This window comes from Ranitomeya imitator, chromosome 7 (genome assembly GCF_032444005.1).
Source record: "Ranitomeya imitator isolate aRanImi1 chromosome 7, aRanImi1.pri, whole genome shotgun sequence".
NCBI lineage: Eukaryota > Metazoa > Chordata > Amphibia > Anura > Dendrobatidae > Ranitomeya > Ranitomeya imitator.
In genome coordinates this window covers 217,695,961-217,717,976 of record NC_091288.1, presented here as the reverse complement: position 1 = coordinate 217,717,976, position 22,016 = coordinate 217,695,961, and the positions used below count along the sequence as shown (strand labels likewise).

The following is a 22,016-nucleotide window of genomic DNA, read 5'->3' as shown; positions in this document are numbered from 1 at the left end:
TATCAACAATTTTCATTTAATGTTTCAGATTTTCGGCAATTCAAAAACTAAAAAACATAAAAGAAAAAAAGTTTCAAATTTAATAAATATATACATGTTTTTAACATTACGTTCCCTTTAAGATTCCTCTTGTAACAGCCCAATGCACCAACATGACGAAGCGAGAGTGCCAAAAAACACTATTTATTCCTACTTGAGGCCTTCTAGAAGTACCGTACTAAGCAGAGAAGACTTACCTCCAACATATCTTCATAGAGAATATAAAGGAGGTTTCTTTCTTGTTTTAGGGCCCAAAACTCTTTGACATGCTCACCCCATTGGCCAGATCCCACTAGGACGAACCGGAAAACTTTACGTCAGTGACCAATACATAAAAAGGATATAAAAAGGAGCGACTATTCCACTAAGGGGTCTCACTGTTTCCCTGAATGAACTTCTCGACATATTCCTCCCAGGTTCCCGGCTCCGGATGTAGTTGGTTCATCTTGCTGAAATGATAAAATGACACGGCCACATCTTTAGGATTCCTCGCCACATAGATAATCTGATAAAAGACACAAAGAAATTAAAATGTAAAAAATGGAGCAAGTTGTCGCTGGAGGGATCAGTATGTATGAGGGGATAATGACCAGGTCCAATACCTTACAGTTATTTTCCCACAATGACTTCGGAAAGAGGCGTACTGGGAGATGGGTTTTAATCACCCTAGGACAGTGATTTTCAACCTTTTTTGAGCCGCGGCACACTTTTTATACTTAAAAAATCCCGAGGCACACCACCAACCAAAATGGCACAAAATGGTGCGTCCAGGTTTGAGATGAAAGTCTGCAGTGATTCTATGTGACTGCAGGCTTCTGAATTCTCACAGCGCAAGCACTGCACACTTTCAGGATTCTCCCTTGCCGGTGGACGGTCATGACAGCACAAGTATGTGATTTGGATACTTCTGGCCACATTCTAACTAGACGTGTCCGGCCTCAGTCAATTCATTTTCATTGAATGAGGCCACACATGTCTAGTCAGCACGTGACCGCATGTATGTAAATCACCAACATCAGAGAATTATGATAGCAGTGTGCACTGTGAGAATTCAGAAGTCTGCAGTCACATAGTATGACTGCAGACTCATCACAACCTTGGACATCCCCTTTAATGTTCCTAACAAATAAAAATGAGAATTAGTATCACAAAAAAACACATTTACATCCAGGTACCTGATAGATGATGTTGTTTGTGGAGTCGCCTCTTTCTTTTCATCTTCACCTTGTCCAGATGCCATGATGACTCTTCTCATACACCGGCAGAGCTCGTTTCTGCAGACTTCCATCTTCTCCTGTCTTCTGCAGCACATCTCGACACAACACCCTTAAAGATAGCAGTGTTATTATAATGCTCCGGAATAACAATATCTGCCCTAGGCTGAGCCCCTGAGTAAATAATTGCCCCTCACTTTATTCCCAGCACATAATATGACCCTCACTGTCCCTCTTATGGTACATGCCATCCACACTACCCTCTCTCTCTTTTCCATACTTCACACTGCCTTCTCATACGGTGTCCCTCATAGAGAGCCCAGTCTCTCTACTGTGCCCCTTCATTACACTCCTCCTACTTGGCATACTGTCTCCTCCTGGCTGTTACCCTCACACTACTCAGTATCTATTATGTGTCCACTCACACTTTCATCCCCCCATACTGTCTGCACACATTTCTAATAGCCTCTTCCTGTACATACCCCTTTGCTCTCTCCATATTTCCTCCTCACACATTCCCCCGACTCCCCATACTGTCCTCACACATCCCATCACCGTTGCTCCCAGTACTGTCAGCACACATTTTTCCCCTCGCTACTGTGTCCACCCCCATCTCCCCACTCACCCCCACAGAATATATCCACTGCCCTTCTGATAGAATAAATTCATCCCCTTCCACAGAATAAATGCACCCTGCCCCACACATGCTAAATAAATTCCAGCCCCCCCCACGTACACACTGAATAAATCCCCCCACACACTGAATAAATCCCCCCCACACACTGAATAAATCCCCCCACACACTGAATAAATCCCCCCCACACTCTTAATAAATCCCCCCACACTCTTAATAAATCCCCCCACACTCTTAATAAATCCCCCCACACACTTAATAAATCCCCCCACACACTCCCCATAAACCCACCCCACGCTGAATCTTCGGTGTCTTCAGCTCCACAGCACAGGAGCACTTACCACCAAGTCTCTTCTGTCTCCTGCGCGCCGGATAGTGACGTCAGCAGCGTGATCACATGACTTGATCACGCTGCTGGCGTCGCTCTGACCCAGCGGTCAGAGCCTCAATTGTACTCGCAGCTGGTAGATGTCTGCGAGTACAATTGATCTCCGGGAGCCGGCGCGCTGCAGCTTCTCTGTGCCGGCTGTCAGCTTGACAGTCGGCACAGAGAACAGCTGACTCCCGTTCCCCGCGGCACACCCGACCATGTGTCGCGGCACACTAGTGTGCCGCGGCACACTGGTTGAAAAACACTGCCCTAGGAGAAGGGAGAGAATCTAAACGCCGAGACCCTAAAAAACAAAAGAAAATTTTATATTAAAGGAACTTTTGGCAGAAAGATGAAAAATAACTAATGTCTTCTTAAAAAGTATTAAAGTATACCTATCGTTTCAGGTAACTTTTTAGAAAAGGCCGTTGTGTTTGTACATGAAGAATTACACTATTTCTGGCCGCTGTATGCCTTGTATCATGCAATTTTCTCAATTTTTTTCTCGTCTGCCATGTCTCTTATTTTCAGTTGTGTCTGACCTAGTGGGTGAAGACCCCCTGCCATAATGTCTCCCATATACCGCAAACAGAGACTTTAGGGATTCCTGCTCTTCAGCACAAAGCTAGAAGCATCAGCAGTTTGGAGGAGATTGTACATCAGGTCTAAGCTGAGTCCCTGTGAATCCGGGTCTTGGAGAAACAGAAAGCTGCATCCGAGTATGTGCGTCCATGGTTATGCATCACTCTGCTTCTCCCTCCTCCCCAGCTCTATACACTCAATTCTCAATAGAGAATAATGAGAGCTGTAACCTGACACCTCACTGAGCTAGTGGTTTGATCAAGCTGTTTTTTTTTTTTTCAAGACTCCATGGTTAAAGAGGCAGGGTAGTGGGTATAAGGTGGCAATCAACTGGGAAATGAATCAGATTATTCTCCGATGTGATATATTGCATAGTTTTCTTAGATTTGCTTTCACCACTAATGCATACAAATTTTGTTGATACCATTTAACTGATTATCTATTATTTTTATTAACCCTTAGCCAATATTATTGTAGTTATATTCTTGTACATAGGAGCAGTATTATAGTTATATTCTTGTACATAGGGGCAGTATTATAGCAGTTATATTCTTGTACATAGGAGCAGTATTATAGTAGTTATATTCTTGTACATAGGGCAGTATTATAGTAGTTATATTCTTGTACATAGGAGCAGTATTATAGTAGTTATATTCTTGTACATAGGGGCAGTATTATAGTAGTTATATTCTTGTACATAGGAGCAGTATTGTAGTTATATTCTTGTACATAGGGCAGTATTATAGTAGTTATATTCTTGCACATGGGAGCAGTATTATAGTAGTTATATTCTTGTACATAGGGGCAGTATTATAGTAGTTATATTCTTGTACATAGGAGCAGTATTGTAGTTATATTCTTGTACATAGGGCAGTATTATAGTAGTTATATTCTTGCACATGGGAGCAGTATTATAGTAGTTATATTCTTGTACATAGGAGCAGTATTATAGTAGTTATATTCTTGTACATAGAGAGCAGTATTATAGTAGTTATATTCTTGTACATAGGGGCAGTATTATAGTAGTTATATTCTTGTACATAGGAGCAGTATTGTAGTTATATTCTTGTACATAGGGCAGTATTATAGTAGTTATATTCTTGCACATGGGAGCAGTATTATAGTAGTTATATTCTTGTACATAGGAGCAGTATTATAGTAGTTATATTCTTGTACATAGAGAGCAATATTATAGTAGTTATATTCTTGTACATAGGAGCAGTATTATAGTAATATTCTTGTACATAGGGGCAGTATTATAGTAGTTATAGTCTTGTACGTAGGAGCAGTATTATAGTAGTTATTTTCTTGTACATAGGAGCAGTATTATAGTAGTTATATTCTTGTACATAGGGGCAGTATTATAGTAGTTATATTCTTGTACATAGGAGCAGTATTGTAGTTATATTCTTGTACATAGGGCAGTATTATAGTAGTTATATTCTTGTACATAGGGGCAGTATTATAGTAGTTATATTCTTGTACATAGGGGCAGTATTATAGTAGTTATATTCTTGTACATAGGGGCAGTATTATAGTAGTTATATTCTTGTACATAGGGGCAGTATTATAGTAGTTATATTCTTGTACATAGGGGCAGTATTATAGTAGTTATATTCTTGTACATAGGAGCAGTATTATAGTAGTTATATTCTTGTACATAGGGGCAGTATTATAGTAGTTATATTCTTGTACATAGGAGCAGTATTATAGTAGTTATATTCTTGTACATAGGGGCAGTATTATAGTAGTTATAGTCTTGTACATAGGAGCAGTATTATAGTAGTTATTTTCTTCTTGTACATAGGAGCAGTATTATAGTAGTTATATTCTTGTACATAGGGGCAGTATTATAGTAGTTATAGTCTTGTACATAGGAGCAGTATTATAGTAGTTATATTCTTGTACATAGGAGCAGTATTGTAGTTATATTCTTGTACATAGGGCAGTATTATAGTAGTTATATTCTTGCACATGGGAGCAGTATTATAGTAGTTATATTCTTGTACATAGGAGCAGTATTATAGTAGTTATATTCTTGTACATAGAGAGCAGTATTATAGTAGTTATATTCTTGTACATAGGGGCAGTATTATAGTAGTTATATTCTTGTACATAGGGGCAGTATTATAGTAGATATATTCCTGTACATAGTAGCAGTATTATAGTAACATAGTAACATAGTAACATAGTTAGTAAGGCTGAAAAAAGACATTTGTCCATCCAGTTCAGCCTATATTCCATCATAATAAATCCCCAGATCTACGTCCTTCTACAGAACCTAATAATTGTATGATACAATATTGTTCTGCTCCAGGAAGACATCCAGGCCTCTCTTGAACCCCTCGACTGAGTTCGCCATCACCACCTCCTCAGGCAAGCAATTCCAGATTCTCACTGCCCTAACAGTAAAGAATCCTCTTCTATGTTGGTGGAAAAACCTTCTCTCCTCCAGACGCAAAGAATGCCCCCTTGTGCCCGTCACCTTCCTTGGTATAAACAGATCCTCAGCGAGATATTTGTATTGTCCCCTTATATACTTATACATGGTTATTAGATCGCCCCTCAGTCGTCTTTTTTCTAGACTAAATAATCCTAATTTCGCTAATCTATCTGGGTATTGTAGTTCTCCCATCCCCTTTATTAATTTTGTTGCCCTCCTTTGTACTCTCTCTAGTTCCATTATATCCTTCCTGAGCACCGGTGCCCAAAACTGGACACAGTACTCCATGTGCGGTCTAACTAGGGATTTGTACAGAGGCAGTATAATGCTCTCATCATGTGTATCCAGACCTCTTTTAACCCCTTCCCGACCCATGACGCCACGTAGGCGTCATGAAAGTCGGTGCCATTCCGACCCATGACGCCTATGCGGCGTCATGGAAAGATCGCGTCCCTGCAGATCGGGTGAAAGGGTTAACTCCCATTTCACCCGATCTGCAGGGACAGGGGGAGTGGTAGTTTAGCCCAGGGGGGGTGGCTTCACCCCCTCGTGGCTACGATCGCTCTGATTGGCTGTTGAAAGTGAAACTGCCAATCAGAGCGATTTGTAATATTTCACCCATTATAACGGGTGAAATATTACAATCCAGCCATGGCCGATGCTGAAATATCATCGGCCATGGCTGGAAATACTAGTGTGCCCCCACCCCACCCCTCCGATCGCCCCCCCACCCTCCCGATCTGGCCGGTACACTGCTCCGGCTCCCCTCCGTCCTGTGCTCCGCTCCCCCCCGTGCTCGTGTCCGCTCCCCCCGTGCTCCAATCACCCCCCCGTGCTCCAATCACCCCCCCTGCACTCCGATCCACCCCCCCGTGCTCCGTTCCACCCCCCCGTGCTCCATTCCAGCCCCCCCGTGCTCCGTTCCACGCCCCCCGCGCTCCGTTCCACCCCTCCCGCGCTCCGATTCCCCCCCCCGTGCTCCGATCCCCCCCCCCGTGGTCCCCCCCCACCCTATCATACTTACCGATCCAGCCGTGGTCCCGTCCGTCTTCTCCCGGGCGCCGCCATCTTCCAAAATGGCGGGCGCATGCGCAGTGCGCCCGCCGAATCTGCCGGCCGGCAGATTCGTTCCAAAGTGCATTTTGATCACTGAGATATAATCTATCTCAGTGATCAAAATAAAAAAAATAATAAATGACCCCCCCCCTTTGTCACCCCCATAGGTAGGGACAATAAAAAAAATAAAGAAATTTTTTTTTTTCCACTAATGTTAGAATAGGGTTAGGGTTAGGGGTAGGGGTAGGGGTAGGGTTAGGGTTAGGGTTAGGGGTAGGGGTAGGGTTAGGGGTAGGGGTAGGGTTAGGGTTAGGGGTAGGGGTAGGGCTAGGGTTAGGGGTAGGGTTAGGGGTAGGGTTAGGGGTAGGGTTAGGGCTAGGGTTAGGGTTAGGAATGTGCACACGTATTCTGGTCCTCTGCGGATTTTTCCGCTGCGGATTTGATAAATCCGCAGTGCTAAACCGCTGCGGATTTATGGCGGATTTACCGCGTTTTTTTCTGCGCATTTCACTGCGGTTTTACAATTGCGATTTTCTATTGGAGCAGTTGTAAAACCGCTGCGGAATCCGCACAAAGAAGTGACATGCTGCGGAATGTAAACCGCTGCGTTTCCGTGCAGTTTTTCCGCAGCATGTGCACAGCGATTTTTGTTTCCCATAGGTTTACATTGAAATGTAAACTCATGGGAAACTGCTGCGGATCCGCAGCGTTTTCTGCAGCGTGTGCACATACCTTTAGAATTAGGCCATGTGCACACGGTGCGGATTTGGCTGCGGATTCGCAGCAGTGTTCCATCAGGTTTACAGTACCATGTAAACATATGAAAAACCAAATCCGCTGTGCCCATGGTGCGGAAAATACCGCGCGGAAACGCTGCATTGTATTTTCCGCAGCATGTCAATTCTTTGTGCGGATTCCGCAGCGTTTTACACCTGCTCCTCAATAGGAATCCGCAGGTGAAATCCGCACAAAAAACACTGGAAATCCGCGGAAAATCCGCAGGTAAAACACAGTGCCTTTTACCCGCAGATTTTTCAAAAATGGTGCGGAAATATCTCACACGAATCCGCAACGTGGGCACATAGCCTTAGGGTTAGGGTTGGAATTAGGGTTGTGGTTAGGGTTAGGGGTGTGTTGGGGTTAGTGTTGTGGTTAGGGGTGTGTTGGGGTTAGGGTTGTGATTAGGGTTATGGCTACAGTTGGGATTAGGGTTAGGGGTGTGGGGGGGTTAGTGTTGGAGTTAGAATTGAGGGGTTTCCACTGTTTAGGCACATCAGGGGTCTCCAAACGCAACATGGCGCCACCATTGATTCCAGCCAATCTCGTATTCAAAAAGTCAAATGGTGCTCCCTCACTTCCGAGCCCTGACGTGTGCCCAAACAGTGGTTTACCCCCACATATGGGGTACCAGCGTACTCAGGACAAATTGGACAACAACTTTCGTGGTTCAGTTTCTCCTTTTACCATTGGGAAAATAAAAAAATTGTTGCTAAAAGATAATTTTTGTGACTAAAAAGTTAAATGTTCATTTTTTCCTTCCATGTTGCTTCTGCTTCTGTGAAGCACCTGAAGGGTTAATAAACTTCTGGAATGTGGTTTTGAGTACCTTGAGGGGTGCAGTTTTTAGAATGGTGTCACTTTTGGGTATTTTCAGCCATATAGACCCCTCAAACTGACTTCAAATGTGAGGTGGTCCCTAAAAAAATGGTTTTGTAAATTTCGTTGTAAAAATGACAAATCGCTGGTCGAATTTTAACCCTTATAACTTCCTAACAAAAAAAAATTTTGTTTCCAAAATTGTGCTGATGTAAAGTAAACATGTGGGAAATGTTATTTATTAACTATTTTGTGTCACATATCTCTCTGGTTTAACAGAATAAAAATTCAAAATGTGAAAATTGCGAAATTTTCAAAATTTTCGCCAAATTTCCGTGTTTATCACAAATAAATGCAGAATTTATTGACCTAAATTTACCACTAACATGAAGCCCAATATGTCACGAAAAAACAATCTCAGAACCGCTAGGATCCGTTGAAGCGTTCCTGAGTTATTACCTCATAAAGGGACACTGGTCAGAATTGCAAAAAACGGCAAGGTCTTTAAGGTCAAAATAGGCTGGGTCTTGAAGGGGTTAATGCACCCCATGATCCTGTTTGCCTTGGCAGCTGCTGCCTGGCACTGGCTGCTCCAGGTAAGTTTATCATTAACTAGGATCCCCAAGTCCTTCTCCCTGTCAGATTTACCCAGTGGTTTCCCGTTCAGTGTGTAATGGTGATATTGATTCCTTCTTCCCATGTGTATAACCTTACATTTATCATTGTTAATAATAATAGTAGTTATATTCTTGTACATAGGGGCAGTATTATAGTAGTTATATTCTTGTACATAGGGGTAGTATTATAGTAGTTATATTCTTGTACATAGGGGCAGTATTATAGTAGATATATTCCTGTACATAGTAGCAGTATTATAGTAGTTATATTCTTGTACATAGGAGCAGTATTATAGTAGTTATATGATTGTACATATGGGCAGTATTATAGTAGTTATATTCTTGTACATAGTAGCAGTATTATAGTAGTTATATTCTTGTACATAGGAGCAGTATTATAGTAGTTATATTCTTGTACATAGGGGCAGTATTATAGTAGTTATATTCTTGTACATAGGGGCAGTATTATAGTAGTTATATTCTTGTACATAGGAGCAGTATTATAGTAGTTATATTCTTGTACATAGGAGCAGTATTATAGTAGTTATATTCATGTACATAGGGGCAGTATTATAGTAGTTATAGTCTTGTACGTAGGAGCAGTATTATAGTAGTTATTTTCTTGTACATAGGAGCAGTATTATAGTAGTTATATTCTTGTACATAGGGGCAGTATTATAGTAGTTATATTCTTGTACATAGGAGAATAAAAACATTAGACTCGACCAAAGAAGACCCAGGAAAACATACTCAGAAGGGAGGTAAAAACATTTCTAAAAAAATCCACAGCAAGGAGATTGGAACAAAACAAAATCCTCTAAACTGCATGCTCGCAAACGCCAGAAGCCTGACAAACAAGATGGAAGAACTAGAAGCAGAAATATCTACAGGTAACTTTGACATAGTGGGAATAACCGAGACATGGTTAGATGAAAGCTATGACTGGGCAGTTAACTTACAGGGTTACAGTCTGTTTAGAAAGGATCGTAAAAATCGGAGAGGAGGAGGGGTTTGTCTCTATGTAAAGTCTTGTCTAAAGTCCACTTTAAGGGAGGATATTAGCGAAGGAAATGAGGATGTCGAGTCCATATGGGTCGAAATTCATGGAGGGAAAAATGGTAACAAAATTCTCATTGGGGTCTGTTACAAACCCCCAAATATAACAGAAACCATGGAAAGTCTACTTCTAAAGCAGATAGATGAAGCTGCAACCCATAATGAGGTCCTGGTTATGGGGGACTTTAACTACCCGGATATTAACTGGGAAACAGAAACCTGTGAAACCCATAAAGGCAACAGGTTTCTGCTAATAACCAAGAAAAATTATCTTTCACAATTGGTGCAGAATCCAACCAGAGGAGCAGCACTTTTAGACCTAATACTATCTAATAGACCTGACAGAATAACAAATCTGCAGGTGGTCGGGCATCTAGGAAATAGCGACCACAATATTGTACAGTTTCACCTGTCTTTCACTAGGGGGACTTGTCAGGGAGTCACAAAAACACTGAACTTTAGGAAGGCAAAGTTTGAACAGCTTAGAGATGCCCTTAATCTGGTAGACTGGGACAATATCCTCAGAAATAAGAATACAAATAATAAATGGGAAATGTTTAAGAACATCCTAAATAGGCAGTGTAAGCGGTTTATACCTTGTGGGAATAAAAGGACTAGAAATAGGAAAAACCCAATGTGGCTAAACAAAGAAGTAAGACAGGCAATTAACAGTAAAAAGAAAGCATTTGCACTACTAAAGCAGGATGGCACCATTGAAGCTCTAAAAAACTATAGGGAGAAAAATACTTTATCTAAAAAACTAATTAAAGCTGCCAAAAAGGAAACAGAGAAGCACATTGCTAAGGAGAGTAAAACTAATCCCAAACTGTTCTTCAACTATATCAATAGTAAAAGAATAAAAACTGAAAATGTAGGCCCCTTAAAAAATAGTGAGGAAAGAATGGTTGTAGATGACGAGGAAAAAGCTAACATATTAAACACCTTCTCCACGGTATTCACGGTGGAAAATGAAATGCTAGGTGAAATCCCAAGAAACAATGAAAACCCTATATTAAGGGTCACCAATCTAACCCAAGAAGAGGTGCGAAACCGGCTAAATAAGATTAAAATAGATAAATCTCCGGGTCCGGATGGCATACACCCACGAGCACTAAGAGAACTAAGTAATGTAATAGATAAACCATTATTTCTTATTTTTAGGGACTCTATTGTGACAGGGTCTGTTCCGCAGGACTGGCGCATAGCAAATGTGGTGCCAATATTCAAAAAGGGCTCTAAAAGTGAACCTGGAAATTATAGGCCAGTAAGTCTAACCTCTATTGTTGGTAAAATATTTGAAGGGTTTCTGAGGGATGTTATTCTGGATTATCTCAATGAGAATAACTGTTTAACTCCATAACAGCATGGGTTTATGAGAAATCGCTCCTGTCAAACCAATCTAATCAGTTTTTATGAAGAGGTAAGCTATAGGCTGGACAACGGTGAGTCATTGGACGTGGTATATCTCGATTTTTCCAAAGCGTTTGATACCGTGCCGCACAAGAGGTTGGTACACAAAATGAGAATGCTTGGTCTGGGGGAAATTGTGTGTAAATGGGTTAGTAACTGGCTTAGTGATAGAAAGCAGAGGGTGGTTATAAATGGTATAGTCTCTAACTGGGTCGCTGTGACCAGTGGGGTACCGCAGGGGTCAGTATTGGGACCTGTTCTCTTCAACATATTCATTAATGATCTGGTAGAAGGTTTAGGCTGTGTTCACACGTTCCGGTTTTTTCGCGTTTTTTCCCGATAAAAACGCTATAAAACCGCAAAAAAACCGCATACAAGAAGCATCCCATCATTTAGAATGAATTCCGCATGTTTTGTGCACATGATGCGTTTTTTTCCGCATAAAAAACGCATCAGGCACAAAATCCGGACATGCTCTATCTTTTTGCGGTTTTTTTGCGGATTTCCCACTGTAAAATGCATTGGGAAGTGTCCGGAAAAAAACGCGTCAAAACCGCGGCAAAAAACGCATGCAGTTTTCTTCCGGATTTCATGCAGAAAATGTCCGGTTTTACACAGGAATTTTCTGCATGAATTCCTGAACGTGTGCACATAGCCTTACACAGTAAAATATCGATATTTGCAGATGATACAAAACTATGTAAAGCAGTTAATACAAGAGAAGATAGTATTCTGCTACAGATGGATCTGGATAAGTTGGAAACTTGGGCTGAAAGGTGGCAGATGAGGTTTAACAATGATAAATGTAAGGTTATACACATGGGAAGAAGGAATCAATATCACCATTACACACTGAATGGGAAACCACTGGGTAAATCTGACAGGGAGAAGGACTTGGGGATCCTAGTTTATGATAAACTTACCTGGAGCAGCCAGTGCCAGGCAGCAGCTGCCAAGGCAAACAGGATCATGGGGTGCATTAAAAGAGGTCTGGATACACATGATGAGAGCATTATACTGCCTCTGTACAAATCCCTAGTTAGACCGCACATGGAGTACTGTGTCCAGTTTTGGGCACCGGTGCTCAGGAAGGATATAATGGAACTAGAGAGAGTACAAAGGAGGGCAACAAAATTAATAAAGGGGATGGGAGAACTACAATACCCAGATAGATTAGCGAAATTAGGATTATTTAGTCTAGAAAAAAGACGACTGAGGGGCGATCTAATAACCATGTATAAGTATATAAGGGGACAATACAAATATCTCGCTGAGGATCTGTTTATACCAAGGAAGGTGACGGGCACAAGGGGGCATTCTTTGCGTCTGGAAGAAGAAGGTTTTTCCACCAACATAGAAGAGGATTCTTTACTGTTAGGGCAGAGAGAATCTGGAATTGCTGCCTGAGGAGGTGGTGATGGCGAACTCAGTCGAGGGGTTCAAGAGAGGCCTGGATGTCTTCCTGGAGCAGAACAATATTGTATCATACAATTATTAGGTTCTGTAGAAGGACGTAGATCTGGGGATTTATTATGATGGAATATAGGCTGAACTGGATGGATAAATGTCTTTTTTCGGCCTTACTAACTATGTTACTATGTATTATAGTAGTTATATTCTTGTACATAGGGGCAGTATTATAGTAGTTATATTCTTGTACATGGGAGCAGTATTATAGTAGTTATATTCTTGTACATAGGGGCAGTATTATAGTAGTTATATTCTTGTACATGGGAGCAGTATTATAGTAGTTATATTCTTGTACATAGGAGCAGTACTATAGTAGTTATATTTTTGTACATAGGGGCAGTATTATAGTAGATATATTCTTGTACATAGGGGCAGTATTATAGTAGTTATTTTCTTGTACATAGGAGCAGTATTATAGTAGTTATATTCTTGTACATAGGGGCAGTATTATAGTAGTTATAGTCTTGTACGTAGGAGCAGTATTATAGTAGTTATTTTCTTCTACATAGGAGCAGTATTATAGTAGTTATATTCTTGTACATAGGGAGCAGTATTATAGTAGTTATTTTCTTGTACATAGGAGCAGTATTATAGTAGTTATATTCTTGTACATAGGGGCAGTATTATAGTAGTTATATTCTTGTACATAGGAGCAGTATTATAGTAGTTATATTCTTGTACATAGGGGCAGTATTATAGTAGTTATATTCTTGTACATAGGAGCAGTATTATAGTAGTTATATTCTTGTACATAGGAGCAGTATTATAGTAGTTATATTCTTGTACATAAGAGCAGTATTATAGTAATTATATTCTTGTACATAGGGGCAGTATTATAGTAGTTATATTCTTGTACGTAGGGGCAGTATTATAGTAGTTATATTCTTGTACGTAGGGGCAGTATTATAGTAGTTATATTCTTGTACATAGGAGCAGTATTATAGTAGTTATATTCTTGTACATAAGAGCAGTATTATAGTAATTATATTCTTGTACATAGGGGCAGTATTATAGTAGTTATATTCTTGTACGTAGGGGCAGTATTATAGTAGTTATATTCTTGTACGTAGGGGCAGTATTATAGTAATTATATTCTTGTACATAGGGGCAGTATTATAGTATTTATATTCTTGTACATAGGAGCAGTATTATAGTAGTTATATTCTTGTACATAGGGGGCAGTATTATAGCAGTTATATTCTTATACATAGGAGCAGTATTATAGTAGTTATATTCTTGTACATAGGGGGCAGTATTATAGTGGCTATATTCTGTACATAGGAGCAGTATTATAGTAGTTATAGTCTTGTACGTAGGAGCAGTATTATAGTAGTTATATTCTTGTACATAGGAGCAGTATTATAGTAGTTATATTCTGTACATAGGAGCAGTATTATAGTAGTTATAGTCTTGTACGTAGGAGCAGTATTAGTATAGTGTTAGTATGGTAGAAAACATAAGCAAAATCTCCAAAGTCAGCTCGCCTCCCAGGATTGCACTGCACAGAGAGGACTGTGCATCAGGGGTTAGTAGAGACAAAAAGGAATTCCAGCATCAGGCAGATCCTGTAAAAAAAAAATTCCAAGCGTTCATTCAGATAGTCATTAAAATCCACAAACACACCTCAGCCACCACCACTTATAAGAATGGAAAGTCTGGCAGACAACTTTCGGATACATGTCCTTAGTCATTGCACACAATGATGTTGATTAAGGACATGTATCCGAAACACATCTGCCAGACCTTTAAAAGGGAACCTGTTACCAGGAATAACTCTGATAACTTGCGGATATGGTTAATCTGCAGGTTAACAGCGTTATTATGTTGTCCGGTGCCTGCACGCATCCGAATGCAGCGGGGAGAAAATGATCTTTATTCTCCTGCAGCATTCGGTATTTAGTCGTAGAGGCGGGGTGGCGCTGGTTTAGTCAGCCTCTGTACCCGCTCCTCCTGACTGATAGCCGACCGCAATGCCACACCATCTGTAGAGAAGCCCTATATCTGCAGGTTAACAGCATTATTCCTGCTGAGCGGTCCCCTGTAACCTTACAAGGGGTGGTGGGTGAGGTGTGTTTGTGGATTTTAGTGACTATTTGAATAAATGCTTCGAATATTTTACCGATTCTGTCTGCTCCTGGAATTCCTCACATCTCACTATTATAGAAGTTATATTGTTATATGTATGAGCAATATTATAGTAGTTATATTCTTGTATTTAAGGGATTTCAGTGTTTCCAATTCCTACAATTTAACCCCCAAGGGTGGTTTGCACGTTAATGACCAGGCCATTTTTTACAATTCTGACCACTGTCCCTTTATGAGGTTATAACTCTGGAACGCTTCAACGGATCCCGGTGATTCTGACAATGTTTTCTCGTGACATATTGTACTTCATGTTAGTGGTAACATTTCCTCATCGTTACTTGCTTTTATTTGTGAAAACATCTGAAATTTGGCAAAAATTTTGAAAATTTCGCAATTTTCCAACTTTGAATTTTCATGCCCTTAAATCAGAGATATGTCACACAAAATACTTAATAAGTAACATTTCCCACATGTCTACTTTACATCAGCACAGTTTTGGAACCAATTTTTTTTTTGTTAGGGAGTTATAAGGGTTAAAAGTTGACCAGCGATTTCTCTTTTTTACAACACCATTTTTTTTTAGGGACCACATCTCATTTGAAGTCACATTGAGGGGTCTATATGATAGAAAATACCCAAGTGTGACACCATTCTAAAAACTGCACCCCTCAAGGTGCTCAAAACCACATTTAATAAGTTTATTAACCCTTCAGGTGTTTCACAGGAATTTTGGGAATGTTTAAAAAAATGAACATTTAACTTTTTTTCGCAAAAGATTTACTTCAGATCCAATTTGTTTTATTTTCACAATGGTAACAGAAGAAATTGGACCCCAAAAGTTGTTGTACAATTTGTGCTCAGTACGCTGATACCCCATATGTGTGTGTGTGTGGGGGGGGGGGGGGGAGAACCACTGTTTGGGTGCATGGCAGAGCTCGGAAGGGAAGGAGCGCCATTTGACTTTCCAATGCAAAATTGGCTGGAATTGAGATGGGACGCCATGTCGCGTTTAAAGAGCCCCTGATGTGTCGAAACAGTGGAAACCCCCCACGAGTGACACCATTTTGAAAAGTAGACCCCCTAAGGAACTTATCTAGATGTGTGGTGAACACTGTGACCCACCAAGTGTTTCACAGAAGTTTATAAATGTATAGCCGTAAAAATAAAAAATCATTTTTTTCAAAAAAAATTATATTTTCGCCCCCAATTTTTTATTTTCCCAAGGGTAACAGGAGACCAAACGTTGTTGTGCAATTTGTCCTGAGTACGCCGATACCCCATATGTGGGGGTAAACCACTGTTTGGGCGCATGGGAGAGCTCGGAAGGGAAGGAGTGCTGTTTGACTTTTCAATGCAAAATTGACTGGAATTGAGATAGGACGCCATGTCGCATTTAGAGAGTCCCTGATGTGCCTAAACAGTGGAAATCCCCACAAGTGACAACATTTTGGAAAGTAGACCCCCTAAGGAATATACATATGTGTTGTGAGAACTTTGAACCACCAACTGTTTCACTACAGTTTATAACGCAGAGCCGTGAAAATAAAAAAATCTTTTTTTTTTTCCACAAATTATTTTTTAGCCCCAAAATTTTTATTTTCCCAAGGGTAACAGGAGAAATTGGACACCAAACGTTGCTGTCTGATTTCTCCTGAGTACGCTGATACCCCATATGTGAGGGGGAATCATCGTTTGGGCGCACGGCAGAGGTCTGAAGGGAAGGAGCGCTGTTTTGGAATGCAGACTTAGATGGAATGGTCTGCAGGCATCACTTTGCGTTTGTAGAGCCCCTGATATACCTAAACAATAGAAACCCCCCACAAGTTGTTATCCAATTTGTCCCGAGTACGCTGATACCCCATATGTTGGGGTAAACCCCTGTTTGGGCGCACGGGAGAGCTCGGAAGGGAAGGAGCACTGTTACTTTTTCAACGCAGAATTTGCTGGAATTGAGATCGGACGCCATGTCGCGTTTGGAGAGCCTCTGATGTGCCTAAACAGTGGAAACCCCCCAATTCTAACTCCAACCCCAACCCTAATCCCAACCCTAACAACACCCCTAACCCCAACATAACCCTAATCCCAACATAACCCTAATCCCAACCATAACCGTAACCACACCCCTAACCCTGATACACCCCTATTCCCAACCGTAAATATCCAAACCCTAACTTTATCCCTAACCCTAATGAGAAAATAGAAATAAATGCATTTTTGTATTGTATTATTTTTCCCTAACTAAGGGGGTGATGAAGGGGGGTTTGATTTACTATTTATAGCGGGTTTTTATAGCGGATTTTTATGATTGGCAGCCGTCACACAATGTAAGATGCATTTTATTGCAAAAAATAGTTTTTGCATCACCAGATTTTGAGAGCTATAATTTTTCCATATTTTGGTCCACAGAGTCATGTGAGGTCTTGTTTTTTGCAGGACAAGTTGATGTTTTTATTGGTACCATTTTCGGGCACATGACATTTTTGATCTCTTCTGATTTTTGGGAGACAGAATGAACAAAAACCAGCAATTCAAAAATTTCTTTTTTTTTGGGGGGGGGGGGGGGAGCGTTTATACCGTCCCGCATTTGGTAAAATGGATAAAGCAGTTTTATTCTTCGGGTCAGTACGATTACAGCGATACCTCATTTATATCATTTTTTTTATGTTTTGGTGCTTTTATCCAATAAAAACGATATTATATAAAAAATAATTATTTTTGCACCGCTTTATTCTAAGGACTATAACTTTTTTTATTTTTTGCTGATGATGCTGTATGGCGGCTTTTTTTGCGAGACAAGATGAAATTTTCAGCGGTACCATGGTTATTTATATCCGTCTTTTTGATTGTGTTGTTCCACTTTTTGTTCGATGTATGATGATAAAGCGTTGTTTTTTGCCTAGTTTTCATTAATTTTTTCAGTGTTCAGTGAAGGGGTTACCTAGTGAGACAGTTTTATTGGTCGGGTCATTACGGATGCTGCGATACTAAATATGTGTTCTTTTATTGTTTTTTTTTTTATTTGCATAAAGAAATGTATTTTTTTGGAAATATATATATATATATATATATATATATATATATATATAATTTTTTTTTTTTTTTTTTTCTTTATTTAGGAATGTTTTTGAAATATTTTTATACATGTTAAAAAAAATTTTTTTTAACTTTTTTACATTGTCCCAGGGTGGGACATCATTATATATTGTCAGATCGCTGATCTGACACTTTGCACAGCACTGTGTGTGCAAGCCACCTCCCTGCATGACCCGGAAGGACCCCGCGGCCATTTTGGAACCGGGGCCTGCAGGGAAGAGACCCTCGGAACAACGCGATCACATCTCGTTGTTCTGAGGGTCTCAGGGAAGCACGCAGTGAGCCCCCTCCCTTCGCGATGCTTCCCTATGCCACCGGAACGCTGCGATCATGTATGATCGCAGTGTTCCTGGGGTTAAAGTGCCGGGAACGGTCCGTGACCACTCCTGGCACATAGTGCCGGGTGTCAGCTGTGATGATCAGCTGACACCAGGCCGCGATCGGCCGCGCTCCCCCCATGACCATGGCTGATCGCCTATAACATACTCTCCCGTCAATGGGAATTAAGTCCCAGGTCACATGGATGGGATAGTACGTCATATGGCAGTAAGGGGTTCATATTTTCTATATTTTCTCGCTGATTTAATGTATGGACATTATCTATGTTTGGGCTGGTAAATTTTGGTAATACAGTTAGCTTCAGAAATATTTGGACAGTGACACAAGTTTTGGTATTTTAACGGTTTACTAAAACATGTTCAAGATACCTTTTATATGATCAATATGGGCTTAACGTGCAGATTCTCAACTTTCATAGATACCTTTTATATGATCAATATGGGCTTAACGTGCAGATTCTCAACTTTCATAGATACCTTTTATATGATCAATATGGGCTTAACGTGCAGATTCTCTACTTTCATTTGAGATTTGGGATTCACATTCTAATTGGAGTAAGGGTTTAGGAATTACATCTCTTTAACCCCCGGAGCTTTTTTCATTTTTTTCGTTTTTGTTTTTCTCTCCCCTTCTTTCCAGAGCCATAACTTTTTTTTATTTTTCTGTCAATATGGCCATGCGATTGCTTATTTTTTGCGGGACGAGTTATACTTTTGAACGACACCATTGGAAACAGGAAAAAAATTCCAAGTGCCATGAAATTGCAAACAAAAGTGCAATCCCACACTTGTTTTTTGTTTGGCTTTTTTGCTAGGTTCACTAAATGCTAAAACTTAGCTGCCGCTATGATTCTCCAGGTCATTACGAGTTCATAGACACCAAACATGTCTAGGTTCTCCAGAACACAGAACACATGAGCTGCACGCACAGTGAACAAGCCCGTAGAGACATGTTCACACCACCAAGAGACATGAAAACACAAAAAAGCACAGTAAAACCAAAATCACTTTCATGCAAAAAAAATCACAGTGGACAGCATGTACTAGCAATAAGATGGGAAAACAGGGTATTTGCTTGATACGTTTTTTGCAAAAAAATGTATATTAAGCCGCTCTACCAAACGTCAAGGTATACCCATATCAGAGCAGTCCTAGCTAATGTATGTAATCCCTATCTGATGTATTTTAAAACCTGGTCATATGTACAATACCTGTATGAGCAGGATTCAGAAAATGAATGTCCATGTGGACACACTGGACAGGTTCTCTGGACAGGTGTCTAGGTTCTCTTTTATCTAAGTCCAAAGTTTGGTAAAAAAAAAAAATTGCGCAATTTTCTGATACCCATAGTGTTTTCCATGTTTCATTATCTTGGGTTGGGTGAGGGCTTATTTTTTGTGTGCCGAGCTGACGTTTTTAATGATACCACTTTTGTGCAGATACGTTCTTTTCATCGCCCGTTATTGCATCACAAGGTGCAAACCAGTAATCAGCCTTAGAAATAGAATACTAGATTAGACTATGGCAAAAAATATCTAAAGTAGCTGCCCAGATGTGGAAAAGCAAAACTAAGATCAACCTGTGCCAGGATGATGAGAAGAAGAAAGTATGGAGAAGGCTTGGAACGGCTCATGAGCCAAAGCACGGAACATCATCTGTAACACATGGTGGAGGCAGTATAATGGCGTGGGTATGCATGACTGCTAATGGCATCGGGACACTAGTGGTTATAGATGTGGCTGAAGAAAGAAGCAGGGCAATACTTTTTGCTCAGATTCAATCAAATGCAGCAAGGTTGATTCGATGGCGCGTCACAAGATAGATGGACAATGACCCAAAACATTCTGCGAAATGGGCAAGTCATCATCAGATCTCACCCCATCGAGACGCTTGCACAGGCTGAAGACAAAACCGAAAGCAGAAACAACTGAAGTCAGCCGCAGTAAAGTTCTGCAAAGCCTGACACCAAAGGGAACTCTGCGCTTGGCGACGTCCATGGCTTCAAGACTTAAGGAAGAATTAAAAATGAACATTTTATTTATAGTAAAGTTAATTTGTCTAATTACTTTTGAGAACCTGGAATGAGTAGTCTTTCCGGAAAAGTGGTTGCAGTTCCTAAACATTTCACAGGATAGTTTTGTTCAACCCCTTTAATTAAGCCTGAAAGTCTCCAATTCTATCTCATTTTAAATAAAAAAAATTGCGGCCTGCAGAGCTGAAATCACGAAAATTCCTCACTGGCCAAAGATTTCGGGACCTAACTGTAGTTACTTAAATTACACTTTAACTTTCAGAATGTGATTTATAAGAAAGAGAATTTTTTTCATAGATACCTAGGGGCAATATACCAGGCGCCCATAACTCCAACATTGGAACCTTGTTGAAAATGGCATCTCTCCTGCTCTTCTCCGTGTCCCCGTCATTCAAGATAACATCCACAATCTCACTCATCCATGTTGTGCCTTAAAGATACAATCACCTTAATAAAAATGTGCATTTGCTAACTCAATTCTCTGCAGATCAAGAAATTCACAACTGACCTGATTTGGGGTATGTGGCAATGACAATATCATCTTTTCTCGCTTGGAAATTATCAATCCTCTCCCAGTTTTGAGAAAAAGCGCAGACTATTGGGACACCACGGACCTTAACCCAATCTTTCCGATGCCATTCTGAGTTCATCTTGTCTGATATGAGCCATTTGGAAAAAGAAGTGTTAAGAAGAGAATAAAACTGTGTCTAAAACACCTTCAACTTTGTCTGTTCCTCCAGTTTATGTCTTTACCTCAGTATCCTATGGATAATTCCTTTACGTTTCCCGTCCAGTCGGTTTCACCAGCCTATTATGATATCACTCACCAGTCCGCAGCTCAGTCCACACCGTTCCCAGAACTTTGTATTTCTCCCTGTCAGAGAACTCTTGATTTTGTCCCCAAAAGAAAGAAACGCCACTTCCCCCTCTCTCCTCCTCCATCACTGTCAGGCCATGAACTCGCAGTTATTGCATAAGCTTTTATTGGCTACAAGAGGCTTCTAAGCGATCTACAAATGAACAAATGGTGACAAAGATTAGTTCAGCACAAAGTGTTTGCTTTGCTATTGAGATTTGAGTCCATTAAAGTCAACAGTGAAGAAATTTCCACAAAAATAAAACATTCTATGTCTATTGAGGAGAGTCGCAGCTTGTGTTCACAAAGTGATCTGCGTGGTTTTACATGATGTCTGATGTATTAGCAGCGGGTGTGATGTTACTTGGGATAGCATGGTAGTTAAGGAGGAAAGACAGTGGGAAGTGATGTAGGTTGATTAGTGACCCCTTATGGGGGGGTGCTGGTAACATGGATGTGTGACTAGGAGAGGGGGCCACAAGTGAAGGAAAGATCCTGGTGGGAGCAGATTGTAAAAAATCTTCTAGACCTTAACTACTTCACCATCTGCAAAGGTAACGCATTGGATGTAAATGGACAGCTGAGGCCTGGATGAAGTGTAAGCGAGATGAGGTGTAAGCATTGGGCTTTTCCTAAGTCATAGGAAAGAAGTTATGGCACATGTACATCACAAACGGAGGGGGTCAATCCAAAGGTTGCAACTAGAAATGGGCGAACTTGAACGGAAAAGTTCGCAGTACGTACTGAACACTTAGTGTCTGTGCATGGACCCCGAACACAGACTTCTTCCCTGAAGCCAGCTCACCTACCATAGTTCGTGTGTGGAGCTCGGGTGCCGTCATGACCAGACGTGGAAACTGCAGAAACCAAGAGGAAAGTCCAGCTCCCGGTAAAATCAATGCATTTAGTGGAAAAATAGATTATTATTTTTAAATACATCCTTGTCGTGAACAAATACACCTTCACCTTTCTGTTTTTTCACGACAAGGATGTATATATTTTTTTAAATCTATTTTTCAAATAAGCGCATTGGTTTTACCTGGACCTGGACTTACCTCTTAATTTCTGTGGTTCTTCCCTGAAGTCCGTGTTGCTGATTGGGTTCGGCAGCCTGAACATGCGATG

The 22,016-nt window shown here is 40.6% G+C and overlaps 2 protein-coding genes across 3 annotated transcripts in view; one reads left to right on the top strand and one right to left on the bottom strand.

Annotated features, from left to right (window-relative positions):
- The window catches only part of LOC138645558 (sulfotransferase 1B1-like), a 29,093-nt gene extending 8,085 nt beyond the window's left edge, over positions 1–21,008 (bottom strand). The window contains exons 1-7 of the mRNA XM_069734956.1: positions 20,789–21,008; positions 20,544–20,690; positions 20,337–20,465; positions 2,534–2,561; positions 642–711; positions 418–544; positions 237–331 (exon numbers count right to left, since the gene is read on the bottom strand). Coding sequence (XP_069591057.1) covers positions 237–331; positions 418–544; positions 642–711; positions 2,534–2,561; positions 20,337–20,465; positions 20,544–20,685 — 591 coding nt within the window. The 5' untranslated portion in view covers positions 20,686–20,690; positions 20,789–21,008. The remainder of the gene's footprint in view (positions 1–236; positions 332–417; positions 545–641; positions 712–2,533; positions 2,562–20,336; positions 20,466–20,543; positions 20,691–20,788) is intronic.
- Positions 1–22,016, top strand: part of CORO1A (coronin 1A) — a 193,414-nt gene that overhangs the window by 20,724 nt on the left and 150,674 nt on the right. The window lies entirely within an intron of this gene.